At 47.7% G+C, this 22025-nt stretch overlaps 2 protein-coding genes across 2 annotated transcripts in view; one reads left to right on the top strand and one right to left on the bottom strand.

The window, feature by feature from the left end:
* The window catches only part of LOC140368045 (tetraspanin-8-like), a 276094-nt gene that overhangs the window by 8486 nt on the left and 245583 nt on the right, over positions 1–22025 (top strand). Inside the window, exon 9 of the mRNA XM_072454905.1 lies at positions 1919–2083. Coding sequence (XP_072311006.1) covers positions 1919–2053 — 135 coding nt within the window. The 3' untranslated portion in view covers positions 2054–2083. The remainder of the gene's footprint in view (positions 1–1918; positions 2084–22025) is intronic.
* Positions 7153–21211, bottom strand: LOC140368029 (tetraspanin-8-like). Its single transcript, XM_072454873.1, has 9 exons — positions 21086–21211; positions 20524–20589; positions 14678–14791; positions 13964–14038; positions 13092–13190; positions 9022–9108; positions 8882–8941; positions 8200–8283; positions 7153–8119 (listed from the first exon to the last, which is right to left on the bottom strand). The coding sequence occupies exons 1-9, from the start codon at positions 21164–21166 to the stop codon at positions 8015–8017; spliced, it is 771 nt and encodes a 256-aa protein (XP_072310974.1). The 5' UTR covers positions 21167–21211; the 3' UTR covers positions 7153–8014.

Genomic DNA, 22025 nt, shown 5'->3' on the forward strand with positions numbered 1-22025 from the left:
ATTTCCTCTGGTTACCTCTGGTTACCTCTGCTTACCTCTACTTTCCTCTGGTTTCCTCTGGTTACCTCTGGTTTCCTCTGCTTTCCTCTGGTTACCACCGGTTTCCTCTGCTTTCCTCTGCTTTCCTCTGGTTACCTCTGGTTTCCTCTGCCTTCCTCTAGTTACCACCGGTTTCCTCTGATTTCCTCTGGTTACCACCGGTTTCCTCTGCTTTCCTCTGGTTACCACCGGTTTCCTCTGCTTTCCTCTGGTTACCTCTGGTTACCTCTGCTTTCCTCTGGTTTCCTGTGGTTACCTCTGCCTTCCTCTAGTTACCACCGGTTTCCTCTGCTTTCCTCTGCTTTCCTCTGCTTTCCTCTGGTTACCTCTGCTTTCCTCTGCTTTCCTCTGCTTTCCTCTGGTTACCACCGGTTTCCTCTGCTTTCCTCTGCTTTCCTCTGGTTACCTCTGGTTTCCTCTGCTTTCCTCTGGTTACCTCTGGTTACCTCTGCTTTCCTCTGGCTACGTCTGCTTTCCTCTAGTTTCCTCTGGTTACCTCTGGTTTCCTCTGCTTTCCTCTGCTTTCCTCTGGTTACCTCTGGTTACCTCTGCTTTCCTCTGGTTTCCTCTGGTTACCTCTGCTTTCCTCTTGTTTCCTCTGGTTACCTCTGGTTTCCTCTGGTTACCTCTGCTTTCCTCTTGTTTCCTCTGGTTTCCTCTGGTTACCTCTGGTTTCCTCTGGTTACCTCTGGTTTCCTCTGCTTTCCTCTGGTTTCCTCTGGTTACCTCTGCTTTCCTCTTGTTTCCTCTGGTTTCCTCTGGTTTCCTCTGCTTTCCTCTTGTTTCCTCTGGTTTCCTCTGGTTTCCTCTGCTTTCCTCTTGTTTCCTCTGGTTTCCTCTGGTTTCCTCTGCTTTCCTCTTGTTTCCTCTGGTTTCCTCTGCTTTCCTCTTGTTTCCTCTGGTTTCCTCTGGTTACCTCTGCTTTCCTCTGGTTTCCCCTGGTTACCTCTGGTATCTATATCCACGGAGAACGTTATGTTCTCTTAACTTTATATTTCCATGGAGTCGTCACATACTGTTTCTTTAAATTACATGCAAATAGCAAAATCTGATGTGAATAATCAAAGGGACCATGACCAGAGAGACATGTGATTCTGTTGTTCACACATCATTTGAATAACTTCACACCTCTATAAACTTCTTTAAACCTGATAGATTTTGAGTGCATTTAACCTCAGCCAATGTCAACCCTGGAAAGCATGACACAAATCTGAGCCATTTCATAAACACATACTGAACTATTAGCAAAAGAATGTGAATAAAAAATAAATGAATAAAATAATAATTGAGAGAGTTGAAAGGGCTGTCACTTTCTCAGATGGAGACAAGAATCAGAATTCCCGGATTAATTATGTATTTGTAAATATCAAAACAAAACTCCTGAAATGTTGAATCATCCATAAGTGACAAGGTCCATCTATATGTTTTCTATCACACAAAATAGCACATATAATAGCACTGCACAATATATCAAAATAGCAATTTGAGTCGGGTCAATTCTAAAATCGCAAAAGCTGCACTTTTTAGATAATAGAATGTCCTCCGCAAAGAACAATTTGTTTTGTCTCTTTACAGAAATACCTCGTTGTTTAGACTTCTGCAAACATTTTCTGAAATTCATGGGATTTTTTGATTTGTTTATCACATTTCAGTTTTTTTTCCTCAAACGTAATCGTAATCCCAACAACAATAAGACATTGTGTTATTTACTTCACACACACTGAACCCAGCACAACCACAGCCGCGTGCGCCTGCCCCCTGCCCCCCCTGTCTGATTCTGACACTACACCTATTCATAAGGTCTACTTCTCTACAAACTGCACAGCCTTTGTTACTTTTGACACATATCTGAGCACCCTCTCCCCTCTTTTACGTGCAGGTTTTGTCGGTGGTGCTGTGCGGGGTGACTCTGTGTCAGATGAACCGGAAGGAGGACACCCCAGCGGTGGTCTACAGCCCCGAGGCCAAAGCGGGGAACTACTCCGTCCTTATAGATGACGCCGAGGTCACATGATCGGACGCATCGGCCTTTTCCCCTTTTTTTGTCTGTCTGTCTGTCTGTCTTTTTTTTTTTTTTGCAAATGCGGGACACTTTCTTGTAGTATGTTCTTAATACTTATGTTACAATGATGCAGACTATACCAAAGAGACCACTATATACCAGTAATAATAGCTTGTGGTGTTATCAAGTTAAACAATCCCAAATATGTCGCCTTTTGAATGTAGTGAATAACAAGCAAAAAGCACTGAAATGCATTCTTACGTTTTATTAATTTAATACTGTTCGACCACCATCTGATAAAAGGGAACTATCAAGCTGCCGGGCATTTAAAACATTAAAAAGTGGGTTATAGATGTCTTTTTATCAGTAAAAATCAATAATTCTGGAATGCATTGGGGTCAGTTTGTTCTCCAAACCCACAAATTAATACGGAAAATTCACGCAAATTTAAATAGGCCTTTGTTTTAATCAAATGTTTAGTGTTGTAGATTGTGCCAGTGGTTCTCAAACTGTGGTATGCGGGCTCCTCCAGGTGGTACGCGGGTTCCTCCGCAAATATTTAAAGTCAATTTAATCCACCTTTTTGTCTTTTTTTTTAGATTGACCTGGTTTAAAACGTGTAAAGCATTTCTGTAGTCTTTATTCCTCTTTTAGCCATAGTTTAGACCTAAAGCAGTCGTGTTTCAGACTCGGTTTAGACCTGGTGGTACTCGGAGGGCCAGTGGTTCTTAGCTGGGTGTTGGTGTGAAGCGTTTGAGAACCATTGGGCAGTGTTTTAGCTTTGAAAGGGGAATTGTCAAAACCCAACAAATGCCCAAACGTGTGTCATCAGCACATCGCTCCGGACACCAGCTTTACTCCGGCTTAGCGTGTGACCTCTTATTATCAGTAAATCAGGCTGAACAGGCCAAAACTGCAGAAGAATCCAGCTTTGTGTCCACTCTAAAGGGTTCAGGGACAGCTCCAGTTTGAGTTGAGGCTCATTTTAGTCAAGCATCTTTTTAAGGGGTTTTAATATTAAATAAAGTAGGTTTTCGGGCTTTATCACTTTTTTTGCTTTGTGTTGCTCAAGAACTCAGTATTTCATTGTTGCACTTGGTTAAAATGATGTTATGCATGTATTAAAAAAGCACTGAGCACAGAAAACAAAGATGATTCCTACTTTATAACAACAGTATAATTGACCAAAGCAGTGAAAACTGAGCAAAGTGGGTGAAAAGCGGATGCATTTCAAGGTGACTTCCAGATTATCTGTATATACACATATTTTTTTGTCAAGTTATAATAATAAATTGTGTATTAAATCAAGAAACCTCAAACCCCTCCTCCTTGAACCGACACCTTAACGTGGTGGAGGGGTTTGAGTGCCCGAATGATCCCGGGAGCTATGTTGTCGGGGGCTTCATGCCCCTGGTAGGGTCTCCCAAGGCAAACAGGTCCTAGGTGACGGGTCAGACAAAGATCGGTTCAGAAGCCTCTTATGACGACGACACAATCAAGGCAGTTCACGTCGCCCGGATCGGCGTCACCGGGGCCCCATCCTGGAGCCAGGCCTGGGATGGGTGCTCCATGGCGAGCGCCTGGTGGCCGGGTCTTACCCCACGGGGCCCGGCCGGGCACAGCCCGAAAGAGCGACGTGGGGCCGCCCTCCCGTGGGCCCACCACCCGCAGGAGGATCCATAAGGGGCCGGTGCAGAGAGATCTGGGCGGCAGTCGACGGCAGGGGCCTCGGCGACCAGATCTCCAGACAAAGAGACTAACTCTGGGGACATGGAATGTCACCTCGCTGGGGGGGAAAGAGCCTGAGCTTGTGCGGGAGGTTGAGCGATACCGACTAGATATAGTCGGCCTCACCTCCACGCACAGTTTGGGCTCTGGAACCCATCTCCTCGAGAGGGGCTGGACGCTCCACTTCTCTGGTGTTGCCCGCGGGGAGAGGCGGCGGGCTGGTGTGGGCTTGCTGATAGCCCCTCAGCTCAGCCGCCACGTGTTGGAGTTTACCCCGGTGAACGAGAGGGTCGCGTCCCTCCGCCTTCGGGTGGGGGACAGGTCTCTCACTGTTGTGGCGGCCTACGGGCCGAACAGCAGTGCAGAGTACCCGGCCTTCTTGGAGTCCTTGGGAGGGGTACTGGACAGTGCACCGACCGGGGACTCCGTTGTTCTACTGGGGGACTTCAACGCCCACGTGGGCAATGACAGTGACACCTGGAGAGGGGTGATCGGGAAGAACGGCTTCCCCGATCTGAACCCGAGCGGTGTTCAGTTATTGGACTTCTGTGCTAGCCACGGATTGTCCATAACGAACACCATGTTCAAGCACAAGGGTGTCCATCAGTGCACGTGGCACCAGGACACCCTAGGCCGGAGGTCAATGATCGACTTAGTTGTCGTGTCATCAGACCTCCGGCCGCGTGTCTTGGACACTCGGGTGAAGAGAGGGGCAGAGTTGTCAACCGATCACCACCTGGTGGTGAGTTGGATCCGCTGGCGGAGGAGGAAGCCGGACAGACTTGGCAGACCCAAGCGCATTGTGAGGGTCTGTTGGGAACGTCTAGTGGAGCCCTCTGTCAGTAGGGTATTCAACTCGCACCTCCGGGAGAGCTTCTCCCATGTCCCGGGGGAGGCTGGGGACATTGAGTCCGAGTGGACCATGTTCTCCGCCTCCATTGTTGATGCGGCTGCTCGGAGCTGTGGTCGCAAGGTCTCCGGTGCCTGTCGTGGCGGCAACCCCCGAACCCGGTGGTGGACACCGGAAGTAAGGGATGCCGTCAGACTAAAGAAGGAGGCCTATCAGGCCACTCTGGCTTGTAGGTCTCCGGAGGTCATCGACGGGTATCGGCAGGCCAAGCGAGCCGCGGCTCGTGCTGTCGCAGAGGCAAAAACCCGGGCCTGGGAGGAGTTCGGGGAGGCCATGGAGGAGGACTATCGGTCGGCACCAAAGAAATTCTGGCAAACCGTCCGGCGCCTCAGGAAGGGGAAGCAGTGTCTCACAAACACCGTTTACGGTGCGGGTGGAGGCCTGCTGACCTCGACTGGGGATGTCGTCGGACGGTGGAAGGAATACTTTGAGGATCTCCTTAATCCCTCAGTCACGTCTTCTGAAGAGGAAGTAGAGACCGGGGACTCGGAGGCTGGCTCATCCATCACCCAAGCTGAAGTCACTGAGGTTGTCCGCAAACTCCTCGGTGGCAGGGCTCCGGGGGTGGATGAGATCCGCCCTGAGTACCTAAAGTATCTGGATGTTGTAGGACTGTCTTGGTTGACACGTCTCTGCAACATCGCGTGGCGTTCGGGGACCGTGCCTCTGGACTGGCAGACCGGGGTGGTGGTCCCTCTGTTCAAGAAGGGGGACCGGAGGGTGTGTTCCAACTACAGAGGGATCACACTCCTCAGCCTCCCGGGTAAGGTCTATTCCAAGGTACTGGAGAGGAGAATCCGACCGATAGTCGAACCTCGGATTCAGGAGGAGCAGAGTGGTTTTCGTCCCGGTCGTGGAACACTGGACCAGCTCTATACCCTCCATCGGGTGCTCGAGGGTTCATGGGAGTTTGCCCAACCAGTCCACATGTGCTTTGTGGATCTGGAGAAGGCTTTTGACCGTGTCCCTCGGGGTGTCCTTTGGGGGGTGCTCCGGGAGTACGGGGTCCGGGGCCCTTTGCTCAGGGCTGTCCGGTCCCTGTATGACCGGAGCAGGAGCTGTGTTCGCATTGCCGGCAGTAAGTCAGACCTGTTCCCAGTGCATGTTGGACTCCGCCAGGGCTGCCCTGTGTCACCGGTTCTGTTCATAATTTTTATGGACAGAATTTCTAGGCGCAGTCAGGGGTCGGAGGGGGTCCGGTTTGGGGACCACAGGATCTCATCTCTGCTGTTTGCAGACGATGTTGTCCTGATGGCTCCATCAAACCCGGACCTGCAACATGCACTGGGACGGTTTGCAGCCGAGTGTGAAGCGGCTGGGATGAGAATCAGCACCTCCAAATCCGAGGCCATGGTTCTCGACCGGAAAAAGGTGGCTTGCCCTCTCCAGGTGGGTGGGGTGTCCTTGCCCCAAGTGGAGGAGTTCAAGTATCTCGGGGTCTTGTTCACGAGTGAGGGAAGGATGGAGCGTGAGATCGACAGGCGGATCGGTGCAGCGGCTGCAGTGATGCAGTCGCTGCATCGGACCGTTGAGGTAAAGAGGGAGCTGAGCCGAAAGGCAAAGCTCTCTATTTACCGGTCGGTCTACGTTCCTACCCTCACCTATGGTCATGAGCTTTGGGTAGTGACCGAAAGAACAGGATCGCGGATACAAGCGGTCGAAAAGAGTTTCCTCCGCCGGGTGGCTGGGCGCTCCCTTAGAGATAAGGTGAGGAGCTCGGCCACACGGGGGGAGCTCGGAGTAGAGCCGCTGCTCCTCCACGTCGAGAGGAGCCAGCTGAGGTGGCTCGGGCATCTGTTCCGGATGCCTCCTGGGCGCCTCCCTCGGGAGGTGTTTCAGGCATGTCCCACCGGGAAGAGGCCCCGGGGAAGACCCAGGACACGCTGGAGAGACTATGTCTCTCGGCTGGCCTGGGAACGCCTCGGGATCCCCCCGGAGGAGTTAGAGGAAGTGTCTGGGGAGAAGGAAGTCTGGGAGTCCCTGCTCAGACTGCTGCCCCCGCGACCCGGCCCCGGATAAAGCGGCAGAAGATGGATGGATGGATGGATCAAGAAACAACTTGTGAGCACATACTGTTACTATTGAACTAAATATTTTGGTATGACTGAACTATTTCTACAACTGAAAATACCTCAAATGTTAAAGGAACAAAAGGTACATCTTTATTTTTCATATTTACAAAATTTTACATTAGTTCAGTCCTTAAACAAAACAGTGTGTGACTGAAATCAAATACTTTGCAATATACAGAATATCAGGCCATAATGGTTAAAGTGCACAAGTAGACATTGGATCAGCTGTTTCACATTGAAGAAGTCTGAATGTCAAAAGTCCAGGAGCAGCAGGAGCGGCAGGAGCAGCAGGAGCAGCAGGAGCAGCTCATGCAGCGGTGAAAGCTCCAAACTCTCCATCATGTGCCTCAAGTGTCTTTTCTCTCAGCCAACATTAGAATCAGATATTTACAAACCCTTTGTGTTCAAATCATTGATGTCTACTCCATGTGCAACCAAACAGAAAACCCTGAAGCTTGATTAAATGTGCTTTTAAATATACAATATGCATAACAATGCATGTCAACATTCAGCTGTAACTCATTCCTGTGTCAGAGCCAGTGGCGTATTGCTTTATAATGGATACATTTCTCACACTGTAAACACTGCTGTAGGATATAGAAAGACACAAATGTTTGTTTCTAGTGGTGATGGTTCAGTGCATAACACTACATCACATTAAATGGTGTTTAGAAATGCCTAAGGAGATTACATGATTCAAACACACTGAGCTCCACCAAAAGAAACGAACACTTTAAAATGATGTGACGTTAAAATATACAATATGCAGGATATATAGCTTCAATAAAGTTATGGGGCATATATGAGGTTGTATAATACAAAACATACTCATTAGCCATTGAGACAGAGCCCTATACAGCCAATGATTGATGAGGTTATAGCGTGTACATTACAGCAGTCACTGAGATGTCCATCAGAGTGTAACTAACACACGGAATACACAGCACTATTCGTACCCTACTTGGAGATATAATACTTCTATAAATAGTCTTATAAAAATGCCACGTCAATATTGATACTGTTGTTAATTAGACCTTCGGAGAGTGGCAATGACTTTGGTTTGTCTTCACAGATGAATCTGCGGAGAGGAAGTTGCCATATGCATTTACAATCAATCCGATGCATGCAGTAATAGGTGTAGAAAACCCGTATGCAACTTATGAAGCAGAATTAGCCTGATTTAGCATACAGCGCGACATGTTAACTGTGCAATTCAAACCGGGGCAGCGTGCTAATAGTTTACAGTGTGTCTGAAGAGTGTTTCTAGAAGGCCCCGGGCACATATCTGTTGGACTGAAGCAACGCGATGAAGTCTTCTTTCCTCTTGAGCTGCACCATGAGCTGGATGCCCATCACCATCAGCACCGCCTGCCGACAACACGCATCACACTCAAGAGCCACGCCCGTAAAACATCAAAATGTTAAGACAAAATGAGAGTGGCACAAACCCAGAAGAGGCCACTGCCGAAACGAATCCCCGTCGACAGCATGAATCTCCGTTTCAGAGCGGAAACGTAGATGGGTAAACAGGGCTGTGGAAAAGAAACGGAAAAGAAGAGATCAGTCGAGCTTTAAAAGACTGTAAGTCGCACTTTTTTTCACAGTTTGGCCGGGTTGCGACTTATACTCCGGAGCGACTTGTATGTGATATTATTAACACATTTGTCTACTTCTGGAGTTTATGGAGTTGTTTAGAAGTGACACAGAGGAAGAAGAATTCAGTGGATTTAGTGATTTGGGGTAATACTGATGCTTTGGTAAACTTGTTAGCATGTTCTTTATGCTATAGTTATCTGAATAACTGTTAATATGTTACGTTAACATACCAGACACTTACCACAGTTCTGTCTGTGCCTCATGTAGCTGAAGGTGTTAGCGTTAGCATACGTACACCTATTCACCATGTTCTCTAATCTGTTATTATTTTAAATTGCATTTCAAGATGAAATGTCTGTTCTTGGTCTTGAATTTTATAAAATATATTTCCCCCAAAACTTTATATATGCAACTTATATATGTTTTTTTTCTTCTCTATTATGCATTTTTTGGCTGCTGCGACTTATTGTCCGGAAAATACGGTAGTTATTGTTATTTTGCACGGCGTTGGAGCTGCATAATCAAAGCCGTCACCTCTTGATACACGTAGACGTTCTTGGGCGCTCCGAGTGTCGCGCTGCCTCGAAGTCGAATCTGCTCGGTCACAAACGCAAACGTATTACACAAAAGAAGAAGAAGAAAAAGGCGCAAAAAACACATTTAAAAGTACGTACACATTTGCCTGGATACTGACAGTTACAGGACACTGGGATGGTGGAGCCCCAGTCTTTGTACCCGTCCACCAGGCCGCAGCACTTAAACTGGAACACAGACAGGGAGGAGGATGTCTGCTGGTCAGTAGATGTTTGCACGTGTCGGTCAGTAGATGGTCAGTAGATGTTTGCTCGTGTCGGTCAGTAGATGTTCGCATATGTTAGTCAGTAGATGTTTGCTTGTGTCGGTCAGTAGATGTTTGCTCGTGTCGGTCAGTAGATTGTCAGTAGATGTTTGCACGTGTCGGTCAGTAGATTGTCAGTAGATGTTTGGACGTGTCGGTCAGTAGATTGTCAGTAGATGTTTGCACGTGTCGGTCAGTAGATTGTCAGTAGATGTTTGCACGTGTCCGTCAGTAGATTGTCAGTAGATGTTTGCACGTGTCGGTCAGTAGATGTTTGCACGTGTCGGTCAGTAGATGTTTGCACGTGTCGGTCAGTAGATTGTCAGTAGATGTTTGCACGTGTCGGTCAGTAGATGTTTGCACGTGTCGGTCAGTAGATTGTCAGTAGATGTTTGCACGTGTCGGTCAGTAGATGTTTGCACGTGTCGGTCAGTAGATGTTTGCTCGTGTCGGTCAGTAGATTGTCAGTAGATGTTTGCACGTGTCGGTCAGTAGATGTTTGCACGTGTCGGTCAGTAGATTGTCAGTAGATGTTTGCACGTGTCGGTCAGTAGATTGTCAGTAGATGTTTGCACGTGTCGGTCAGTAGATTGTCAGTAGATGTTTGGACGTGTCGGTCAGTAGATTGTCAGTAGATGTTTGCACGTGTCGGTCAGTAGATTGTCAGTAGATGTTTGCACGTGTCCGTCAGTAGATTGTCAGTAGATGTTTGCACGTGTCGGTCAGTAGATGTTTGCACGTGTCGGTCAGTAGATGTTTGCACGTGTCGGTCAGTAGATTGTCAGTAGATGTTTGCACGTGTCGGTCAGTAGATGTTTGCACGTGTCGGTCAGTAGATGTTTGCTCGTGTCGGTCAGTAGATTGTCAGTAGATGTTTGCACGTGTCGGTCAGTAGATGTTTGCACGTGTCGGTCAGTAGATTGTCAGTAGATGTTTGCACGTGTCGGTCAGTAGATGTTTGCTCGTGTCGGTCAGTAGATGTTTGCACGTGTCGGTCAGTAGATGTTTGCATGTGTCGGTCAGTAGATTGTCAGTAGATGTTTGCACGTGTCGGTCAGTAGATGTTTGCACGTGTCGGTCAGTAGATGTTTGCACGTGTCGGTCAGTAGATTGTCAGTAGATGTTTGCTCGTGTCGGTCAGTAGATGTTTGCACGTGTCGGTCAGTAGATGTTTGCTCATGTCGGTCAGTAGATTGTCAGTAGATGTTTGCACGTGTCGGTCAGTAGATGTTTGCACGTGTCGGTCAGTAGATTGTCAGTAGATGTTTGCACGTGTCGGTCAGTAGATGTTTGCTCGTGTCGGTCAGTAGATGTTTGCACGTGTCGGTCAGTAGATGTTTGCACGTGTCGGTCAGTAAATGTTTGCTCGTGTCGGTCAGTAGATGGTCAGTAGACGTTTGCTCGTGTCAGTCAGTAGATGTTTGCACATGTCGGTCAGTAGATGTTTGCACGTGTCGGTCAGTAGATGGTCAGTAGATGTTTGCACGTGTCGGTCAGTAAATGTTTGCACGTGCCAGTCAGTAGATGTTTGCGCGTGTCGGTCAGTAGATGTTTGCTCGTGTTGGTCAGTAGATGTTTGCACGTGTTGGTCAGTAGATGGTCAGTAGATGTTTGCTCGTGTTGGTCAGTAGATGTTTGCGCGTGTCGGTCAGTAGATGTTTGCACTTGTCGGTCAGTAGATGGTCAGTAGATGTTCCCACGTGTCGGTCAGTAGATGTTTGCACGTGTCGGTCAGTAGATGGTCTGTAGATGTTTGCTCGTGTTGGTCAGTAGATGTTTGCGCGTGTCGGTCAGTAGATGTTTGCACTTGTCGGTCAGTAGATGGTCAGTAGATGTTCCCACGTGTCGGTCAGTAGATGTTTGCACGTGTCGGTCAGTAGATGGTCAGTAGATGTTTGCTCGTGTTGGTCAGTAGATGTTTGCTCGTGTTGGTCAGTAGATGTTTGCGCGTGTCGGTCAGTAGATGTTTGCACTTGTCGGTCAGTAGATGTTTGCGCGTGTCGGTCGGTAGATGTTTGCTCGTGTCGGTCAGTAGATGTTTGCTCGTGTCGGTCAGTAGATGTTTGCACGTGTCGGTCAGTAGATGTTTGCGCGTGTCGGTCAGTAGATGTTTGCACGTGTCGGTCAGTAGATGGTCAGTAGATGTTCGCACGTGTCGGTCAGTAGATGTTTGCACGTGTTGGTCAGTAGATGGTCAGTAGATGTTTGCTCGTGTTGGTCAGTAGATGTTTGCGCGTGTCGGTCAGTAGATGGTCAGTAGATGTTTGCGCGTGTCAGTCAGTAGATGTTTGCACTTGTCGGTCAGTAGATGTTTGCACTTGTCGGTCAGTAGATAGTCAGTAGATGTTTGCACGTACCGGTCAGTAGATGGTCAGTAGATGTTTGCGCGTGTCGGTCAGTAGATGTTTGCACGTGTCGGTCAGTAGATGGTCAGTAGATGTTTGCACGTGTCGGTCAGTAGATGTTTGCACGTGTCGGTCAGTAGATGGTCAGTAGATGGGCAAAGCCTCAGTCTTAATTCTGTTAGATCTGAGTGCTGCTTTTGACACTGTCGATCATGGGATCCTCTTACAGAGACTAGAGGACTGGGTGGGCATCACTGGCACTGCCCTAAACTGGTTAAGGTCCTATCTGGAAGACAGGAAGTACTTTGTTGAAATTGGTAGCTGTGTCTCAGACCACATGACCCTGACCTGTGGAGTGCCCCAAGGGTCAGTCCTGGGTCCCCTTCTGTTCAACCTCTACATACTGCCGTTAGGTCAGTTGATACGCAGTGAAAATGTGTCCTATCACAATTATGCAGACGACACTCAGATCTATGTTTCACTGTCGGCAGGTGACTATGGACCAGTGGATTCACTCTGTCACTGCATCCAACAGATCAGTTTGTGGATGCAAAACAACTTTCTCCAGCTGAACTCAAGACAAGACTGAAATAATCGTTTTTGGCCCACAGAAACAAAGAGAAAGTGTTAGCGGTCACCTCCAGAGTCTCGCTCTAAAACCTACAAACCAAGTTAGAAATCTGGGGGTAATAATGGACTCAGACTTGAACTTTAATAGCCACGTCAAATCAATAACATCAGCAGCTTTTTACCATCTAAAAAACATTGCCAAAATCAAAAATATAGTGTCAAAACCAGATTTAGAGAGACTTATCCATGCGTTTGTCTCCAGTAGATTAGACTACTGTAACGGCCTGCTCACTGGTCTCTCCAAACGAGTTGTAAAACAGCTGCAGTACATCCAGAACGCTGCTGCTCGGGTCCTGACTAGAACCAGGAAGTACGATCACATTAGTCCTGTTCTCAGGTCTCTGCACTGGCTCCTGTGGCTCAGAGAATAGACTTTAAAGCAGCTCTGCTTGTGTACAAGTCTCTCCATGGCCTAGCACCAAAGTACATCTTGGATATGTTAGTGCCATATGAACCATCTCGGACTCTGAGGACCTCAGGGACCGGCCTCCTGCTGGTGCCAGAGTCAGGACAAAACATGGGGAATCTGCGTTTCAGTTTTATGCAGCTAAAATCTGGAACAGTCTTCCTGAAGATGTGAGACAGGCTTCTACTCTGACAATGTTCAAATCTAAGCTAAAAACAGTTTTGTTTAGCTGCGCATATGACTGAAACAATTTTTTCTTTGCACTCTTCTCTTTTGTTTGTGATTTTATTAGTTTAGAAAATCAGTTGGATTGATAATTTTTAATTTAGTCAATTTTATTGTATTTCTGTTTCTGTAATTTCTTTGTGATTTGAATGCATTTTTCCTGCTGTGTGAAGCACTTTGAATTGCCTTGCGTATGAAATGTGCTCTACAAATAAACTTCCCTTCCCCCTTCCCTTCCCTAGATGTTTGCACGTGTCGGTCAGTAGATGGTCAGTAGATGTTTGCGCGTGTCGATCTCACGTGGGCCTGGATGCTGTAGAGCAGAGTCCTGTTGCTTTTGTTGGTCCCGCTCAGAGGCATCATGGACAGCAGCTTAGTCTCCTCTCGAACCACCACTTTCTGAGAAGGGGACAACGTTACATCAGACTGCTGTATCTTTTCATGTTTATTTACCGTATTTTCAGGACTATAAGTGGCACCTTTTTACATAGTTTGGCTGGGGTGCGACTTATACTCCAGAGCGACTTATATGTGATTTTATTCTTTATTTTCCCACTGGAAACCGCATTTCACAAGAGGGCGCTCTAGGCTCTAAGCGACGCAGAAGAAGAATCTGCACTTCCTCTACCTCTGGAGTTTGTGGAGTTGTTTAGAAGTGACACAGAGGAAGAAGAATTCAATGGATTTAGTGATTTGGGGTAAAACTGATGCTTTGGTAAACTTGTTAGCATGTTCTTTATGCTATAGTTATCTGAATAACTGTTAATATGTTACGTTAACATACCAGACACTTACCACAGTTCTGTCTGTGCCTCATGTAGCTGAAGGTGTTAGCGTTAGCATACGTACACCTATTCACCATGTTCTTTAATCTGTTATTATTTTTAAATTACATTTCAAGATGAAATGTTCTTGGTCTTGGAGTATTAGTTTCAAATAAATTTCCACAAAAATGCGACTTATATATGTTTTTTCTTCTCTATTATGCATTTTTTAGCTGCTGCGACTTATAGTCCAGAAAATACGGTATATATTTGGTTTCCTGTTTTTAATGACAGTTTTATTGCTGGCTTTTCTAACTATGGCGACTGCAGTTTTGCTATTGGGCTGGGCAAAGATAAATTGATTGTTTTAATATAATGTATAATCGGGATGTGAAAATAGACTTTTACCTCATAGATCTCTTGATAACTCAACGCTGTTTTGACGATGATTGTTTGACTTGCTGCTGCCATCCCAGCCGCAAACTGCAAACAGAAGAGCAAGGATGTGTTACAGGAGATGAGTTCAGAACATAATCATACAAACTAAAACATACTGGGACGATGTTAGAAGCAAACACGTTATGTCGGTTCAATCTATACTTTTACATCTTTTACACTTACACCCACATAATAATGAGAGTATTTTGCAGATGTTTGTCAGCAATAATGTGAATAATTGTTAAATATTGATGTTTTGCCACACAATAATTGTAATAATAATATCTGATCTCTTAATATCTCTAATGTAGAGTTTTAGGGAGTGTACAAAGTGAAATACTTAATTAATGTTCACTGTTATTCTGTACAGTTACAATATATCTGGAGAAATCTGCTAAATTTAGAAACATAATCTCACAATTAGTCTATTTTCATCATTTCTACTGAAAAAAATTGTATAATTTGTGGCAATAAATGTAATGTATGGGCACAACAAGCGAAAGTAACAATAACCACAAGCCAACAATGTTTTGTTTGAAAGGACCAGCCCAGATAAATATAAATCAAATCCACCCTGTAACATTTCACTGATTCTCCGGTTTATTTATCAACGTTCACAAGTTTAAATTTAGCCCCGAAAACAGAATATTGTGTGATTAATTACATATATGAAGGGGTTCTTACCAGTATCAAGCACCATCTCTTGCCCAGGCAGGCTCCCAGGACCCCGAGCAGAGAGAGCAGCATGCAGCCCACCTCCAGAACGTACAGGACCACCACAGAGGCACTGGACACGAGCTGCGGACAGAGACGCACGGTTAGAGACGCAGAGTCAGAGACGCACGGTTAGAGACGCACAATCAGAGACGCACGGCCAGAGACGCACAGACAGAGACGCACGGCCAGAGACGCACAGACAGAGACGCACGGCCAGAGACGCACTGCCGGAGACGCACGGTCAGAGACGCACGGTCAGAGACGCACGGACAGAGACGCACGGTCAGAGACGCACGGATAGAGACGCACGGACAGAGACGCACGGTCAGAGACGCACGGACAGAGACGCACGGACAGAGACGCACGGCCCGAGCGTCAGCGTGTATCGTCCGTGTGCGACAGTGAATCGTACGACTGCGAATATTCTCCCGACAAGTACCGCGATCAGATTTGCAACCGCCACGAGCCGCACGCGGCTCCGCTTCTCCTCCGCTGCACCGGCGTTTCCACGCCCGAACACCGGCTCCGCGCTCCCGCACCCGCCGCCCCGGAGGTCTGTACCTGGGCGAAGGTGTGGCCCCAGCCCGCCACAGGAGCAGACACGGAGAGCGGGGCACCGGCTCCACCCGGAGAAAAGCAGCCCCATACAACCAAGGTACAGCCCCGTTTCTCTGCTTTCCCCGCTCCACAGACGGGGGCGATCTGGTCATAAAACTGGACTCAAATGCGTCTTGATTGGACTAGAGCAACGCCGGCGTCTGGTATGTGGACTGCCGCTTCTGTCCCAACGTCTTTGTTTTGTTAGTCGTTTCCATTGTTTTGTTTTGTTCTCGCATCTCTGTGTTGTCTTCTGTCTACATCCCTGTTCCTTCACTTCATCGGACATTACTGCACCGTCCATCACTCATCTCCTCCCTCACCCCTGGACTATCTACTGCCCTAGCCGCCAGCTAACAGCTGGCTTAACACCTGCTGAGGTCCGTCATGGTATCGTGGGGCCTCCCTGCCGTGCAGACAAGGTCTGGGGCAACCAACGCCACTCACTCCAGCAGCTTCAACACCCGGTCCACTGCTGCTTTTTCACAACTCTCTGCCCACCAGCTTCTAGTTAACCAGCTTCTAGCCACCGCCAACATTCTAACTGGATTACTCTCATCTGCTGCTACGTTCCATCTCCTCCTCGGACTATCCCTCCCGCGCCTCCAGGCCACCGCTCCACCAACTTCTCGCCTACTCACCTACACCGCTGCTGACCTTCACCTCCTCAACCATAACCACCGTCTCCCAGCTGCTGCTGCCTCTGCAGCTAGCTCAGCTGGGATCCTTCGCCGGCTCCGCTACATCCACCGGGGCTCTGGTCTCTCCCATAACCAACACTCCAACGACGGCTCACCTATCCCCTCACTCTGGACTAGTTTTCGCCCCCCCGTCACCCCCACCTGCCGCACTGCCAACCTCAGCAACCTCCGCCCCCCCACCCCTGCGCCCCCATCCATCTCCGCGCCCCCATCCATCTCCGCGCCCCCATCCATCTCCGCGCCCCCATCCATCTCCCTTGCACTGCTGAACTGCCGCTCCCTCTCCAACAAATCACCTGTTATATCTGAACTGCTACTGGACAATAACATTGATCTGCTTCTCCTGTGTGAAACATGGCAACAGCCCCTGGACTTCTATGCTCTCAACCAAGCCACTCCCTCCAACTACACTTACACTGCCAAACCCCGCCTCTTCGGGCGTGGGGGAGGTCTTGCTGTTATTCATAAAAAATCTACATCCATCACTGAACTGAACCTCAACCTTCCATCCATCTCATCATTTGAATACCTCGCCTTCTCCCTCCCCAACTCTATCACCGCTATCTTGATCTATCGTCCCCCAAAGCCCCACCCCTCTTTCCTCACTGAATTGTCTGAACTCCTCACCATCGCATCCTCTCTCTCTGCCCGCCTCCTACTCACTGGTGACTTCAACATCCACATTGACTGCCCCAACGCCCCACTGACATCCGAATTCCTCTCTCTCCTGGACTGCTTCCATCTCACCCAACATATTGACTTCCCCACCCATACCAAAGGCCACACTCTGGACTTAGTCTGTTCCTCTCTCCTACCCATATCTAAGCCCCACCCCCTCCCCTTCCCACTCTCTGATCATCTCTGCATCCTTTTCTCCGCCCCCCTACCCTCGCCCCACAACCCCAAAAAAGGCACCATCACCTACCGCAATATCAAGTCAGTCAACCCCCTCACGCTCTCCCAGCTCATATCCTCTGCTTTCCCCCCTGACTCCCCCCCCTCTTCCCCCGATGACTATGCTGTCATGCTCAACACCACCCTCTCCGACTCCCTTGACTCCCTAGCCCCCTGGAAAACCTCCTCCGTCTCATACATCAACCCCGCCCCCTGGTACACCCCTGAACTTCGCACCATGAAGCAGACTGGCCGCCAACTCGAACGACTCCTCAAAAGAACCCGCCTCACCGTCCACGCCGAAGCTTTCAAATTACACATCTCCTCCTACCGTGACGCTCTCCAAGCCGCCAAATCTGCCCACCTCTCCACCCTCATCAACAGCTCCCACCGGAGCCCTCGCACCCTGTTCTCCACCGTCAACAAGCTGCTCCAGCCACCGGACATCACTCCACCCTCCTCCCCTGACCTCTGCAACTCTTTCCTCCTTGCCTTCAATGACAAAATTTCCAAAATCAACAGCTCCATGACTGCCGTCTCCATTAACTCCATCACCACCCCCACCCCTGCCCCCCCCCCCCCCTCCCTGACCACCCACCCTTCCCTCTCCTCACCACCTTCTCCTCTGTTAACTCCTCTCATATCATAGACCTCATCACCGCTTCCAAAACCACCACCTGCTCTCTCGACCCCCTCCCAACGACTCTAACCAAGGCTTGCTTCCCTGCTCTCATCCCCCATCTCACCACCCTCTTCAACCAGTCTTATCCCTCGGCCATGTTCCTTCCATCTACAAACTGGCCTCCATCACCCCCATCCTCAAAAAACCCACCCTAGACTCCGCCAACCTCTCCAACTACCGCCCCATCTCCAACCTGTCGTTCCTCTCAAAAACTTCACACCCACCTCCAGTCAAACAACCTCTATGAACCCCTCCAATCTGGCTTCCGCCCACTTCACAGCACTGAAACAGCCCTGGTCAAAGTACTCAACGATCTCCTCACCTCTGCAGACTCCGGGGCCCTCAACATCCTGTTACTACTAGACCAAAGGCTGCGCCAACTGGGTGTTGAGGGCTCTGCACTTGACTGGCTCACATCCTACCTCACCAACAGGCAAGAGTTCATTTCCCTCTCCGGTCACTCATCCACCCTCTCCCCAGTAACGCAGGGGGTCCCCCAGGGCTCAGTCCTCGGCCCCCTCCTCTTCATCTGCTACATCTTCCCCCTTGGTCACATCCTCCGCCAACTCAACCTGGACTTTCACTGCTACGCTGACGACACCCAGATATACCTCACCACCAAATCCACCCAAAACCCTCCCCTCAGCCACATCCAAACCTGCATCTCTACAATAAAATCATGGCTCACTCTCAACTTCCTCAAACTGAACAGTGACAAAACAGAGCTCCTCCTCATTGGCATCATGGACCCCACCCTCTCCTTCACTCCCCATGTCAGCCACATCGTCAAGACCTCATACTTCCACCTCCGCCGCATCGCCAAAATCCGACACTGCCTCACCCTCCCCGCTGCTGAATCCCTCATCCATGCCTTCATCTCCTCCCGCCTTGACTACTGCAACTCCCTCCTCACTGGCATCTCCTCCCATTCCCTCCATAGACTCCAAATGGTCCAAAACGCCGCTGCCCGCCTCCTCACCCACACCCGGTCCCGTGAACACATCACTCCCGTTCTCCGCTCTCTCCATTGGCTCCCCATCAAGAAGCGCATAAACTTTAAAATACTCCTCCTCACCTTCAAAGCTCTTCACCACCTTGCCCCCCCCCCCCCTCTACCTGTCTGACCTCCTCATCCCCCACGGCCCCTCCCGAGCTCTCCGATCCTCCTCCTCTCTCACCCTGACTGCACCAACATCCCGACTCAAAACTTTTGGCGACAGAGCATTCTCCCGAACAGCACCCCGACTCTGGAACTCCCTCCCCCAACCTGTCCGCCACTCTCCCTCACTCACAACATTCAAATCCCGCCTAAAAACATACCTCTTCACCCAAGCCTATGACCTCCCCTACCCCTAGCCTCCTCTACCCCACTGCCTACTCTTCTACCCCCTGTTACATCCCCATCTTTTTCTCTCTACTTCTTCTGTCTTGTTCATTTTATCTGTATATTAATGTGTATTGTACGTGTTGTCCCCCCTGTCTGTAAATACCCCCCTTTTTTATTATGTTCAGCGTCTTTGGGTCACTGAAAAGCGCTATATAAATAAAAGTTATTATTATTATTATTATAATTAATTTACGTTTCGATATAGGACTTTCTTTGCCATTTACCGTATTTTCTGGACTATAAGTCGCACTGGAATATAAGTCGCACCAGCCAAAAAATGCATAATAGAGAAAAAAAAAAACATATATAAGTTGCACTGGAGTATGAAATGCGGTTGCGAAAATAACAAATAATATCACATATAAGTTGCTCCGGAGTATAAGTATATAAGTATAAATATATGTAGAACTCGCACCCCGGCCAAAACTATGAAAAAAGGTGCGACTTATAGTCTGGAAAATACGGTATTTTTTATCAAACACATCCAGGAGCATCAAAAGTCCAGCAAAGACTAAAATGTAAACTGCTAACCACGAGAATCCCATATTTCAGAGATCTGTGAAGGTCTAAACTTTAATAAGAGTTGTGGCGTATATTGTGGGGAGCTCGAGTACAGTATGATTTAATGTTAATGCTTTAACGTAGCAGGAAATACATAACACGCTAAATGCTACGCTAACGGACTAGTCGAACTGAAGATTCAGTGTTAGAAGGTTGACGTGTTGTGAGAAGCGTATTTTTAACTTTGACCTTTTGCTAAAAGGTTAAACAGAGGCTGACGTAGCATTTGTCTCCTTCTTCTTTTAGTCTTTGTCTAGATGGTGCAGGAAAGCATCCGATCTTTTATAAATTCTACCAACCATCGAGTTATAAAGACCGTCCATTGTCCAATTATAGCAAAAAAACGACTCAATCTTGATCTTATTCTATATGTGTTGTTGTTGTTGGGAATACGTATTTGCCTGAATACGATGTGTTGCTGACAAATTTCTGTTTTATCTTTATTATTTGAAGTCAGTCTCAGATTAGAGTCCGATAAACGCCACTATGGACAAACTTAAGACACTGTAGCATGTAATGAAAGAAAATAAAGCTGATAAAATAGGTCGCTGACAAGTAAGAGTGCGCTAAAATATGAAATAATATTGACAAATCATGCTTCTAAACACTTTTGGTACATTTTACACAATCATTTTGCAACTTTGCTACAGTTTTGTTGCTCGTTTACTGTCGTTTATTCACAGTTTTGATGACTAAGATGGGTGCGCGTCGTATTAAGCTCGAGCAGGGATCGCGATACATTGCAGAATTGCTAATCGCACGTATCAAAACAGTCTGATAATATATATAAGTAATAGCAAGGCATGTGTTGTGTCGAGGGGCCCCGTGATCCATTCCATACTTAATACACAGTCGTAATGTAATGCAATGTCCACTGGTCAGCGTCTCTTGCCCATTCAAACAGGCGTGTGGGTGTTTGGAAAGGTGTATCCGTGACAACAACAACTACAACTACTCGCTGTACATTACAGTGATGGACCGGGGGACTTACCTGACCGGCTTGTATTACATCTTTGTGCCAAGCCACCGTTGTCGTCAGCATAAAGAAGCACAATGCCTGAGACGGGGGAAGAAACACATTTTAATCACACGATATAGCAAAACCAGTGAAAGTAATGCAGTCGATACATGTTCACAGACATAGAAACATGTGCAGCAGCTAATAATACAATGTGACAATGTGATGGGCTCAGATCAGAGCGAGGCAGTGGACACAGTGTGGTCCAGGGGGAATAAATAGCAATATTGCCTCGTTTCAGTGAGATATTGCAGCATTGAGTAAATAGTCTGGGCCTTTATTAGCTTTAGCTTTGCGTCCACAATGTGATTTATTTTGATATTGCTGCTTCCCAGTTACATCCTGCTCTGTTTTATTGCTTGCTATGCATCTCTGCTGCTGTTAACTATCTATGGCACGGACTTTTGCCAACGCGTACACTTTATTTTTATCATCTATTTCAACACAATTTAGCATTTTCTTCTGATTTCAAGAATAACAGATGCGAGGCCTTGCACCTTGCCCGGGTATTAAATCCAGATGCATCCAGACCTACCATGTTGACAGCGTTTGCGAAGATAAACGGCCTTTTGAGGCTGGTTTTGTCCGCGACCACGACCACGGCGCTGTGCTGCATGCTGCCGCGTCTGTCGTCCCTGCAGAGCGCCGTGATGTGTTCAGGAAGGACCACGACGACAGCGGGAAGGAAGAAGGAGGCGACGGGCGTGCGGGCGACGGCTGTAAGGACATGTACCTCCAGCTCCAGATGCGCACGGCCCCGGGGCAGATGCTGCGCACGTGACACGCGTCACGGAGAGAAGAGGATGCGCAGCGGGCTGGAGCGTCAGCCTCCGAGGCGTTCAGGGACGCGAGGGGCGGTGGGACGTCACGGGTGTCATATAATGTTCGCGTTTTGTGCACGAAAATGATGGGGTTTTTCAATGGGGGCTCCAATGCTTTCTTCTCAAAGCTTTTGACTCAGTTTACAAGGGTTTCATTTTGTCCACCTTTTCTGTTTAATGGTGCCGTTTTTGTCTTTAAAGTGCTCTAAATAAAGTTGGATTGGATTATGTTTTCAACACAACAATGACACATTTTTCATTTATTCGGTGATAATTATTATTTTAAACTTATAGGAGTAGGCAAATTATTTTTAGTAAAATAAAAAATATTTTTAGTAAGTAAAATAGTTGGCTTCAGATTTGTTATGCTCTTTTTCATTTAATGTATTTAATGTATTTAATGTATTTATTTGTATTTGTATTTTTTATTTTTTTATTTAATTTTTTATTTATTATTATTATTTTGTTTATTTTAAATGTTACTTAAATGACCGGACAAACCGGCTATTACAATTAAAAAACAATATTTTTAGGTCTTATTATGTTTCTGCGCAAGTCAAGACGTAACACTTTTCGGCCTGCTTCTTTAGTCAGCTGTAATACTACACTTCCCAGCATGCCTTGGCGGCTTTAGGGCGGGGCCTCGTCACAACA

Source organism: Eucyclogobius newberryi, unplaced genomic scaffold (assembly GCF_026437365.1).
Source record: "Eucyclogobius newberryi isolate DKJ021-1_F unplaced genomic scaffold, fEucNew1.0.hap1 SCAF_2, whole genome shotgun sequence".
In the NCBI taxonomy this organism is placed as follows: domain Eukaryota; kingdom Metazoa; phylum Chordata; class Actinopteri; order Gobiiformes; family Gobiidae; genus Eucyclogobius; species Eucyclogobius newberryi.

Excerpts from the sequence above, each read along its gene's own strand:
- LOC140368029 (XM_072454873.1), bottom strand. The coding sequence starts at position 21,166 with ATGCAGCACAGCGCCGTGGTCGTGGTCGCGGACAAAACCAGCCTCAAA. Across the intron at positions 14,792-20,523 it reads ATGTAATACAAGCCGGTCAG|CTCGTGTCCAGTGCCTCTGT; the intron begins GTAAGTCCCCCG and ends CTCTGTCCGCAG. Across the intron at positions 14,039-14,677 it reads AGAGATGGTGCTTGATACTG|TTTGCGGCTGGGATGGCAGC; the intron begins GTAAGAACCCCT and ends TTCTGTTTGCAG.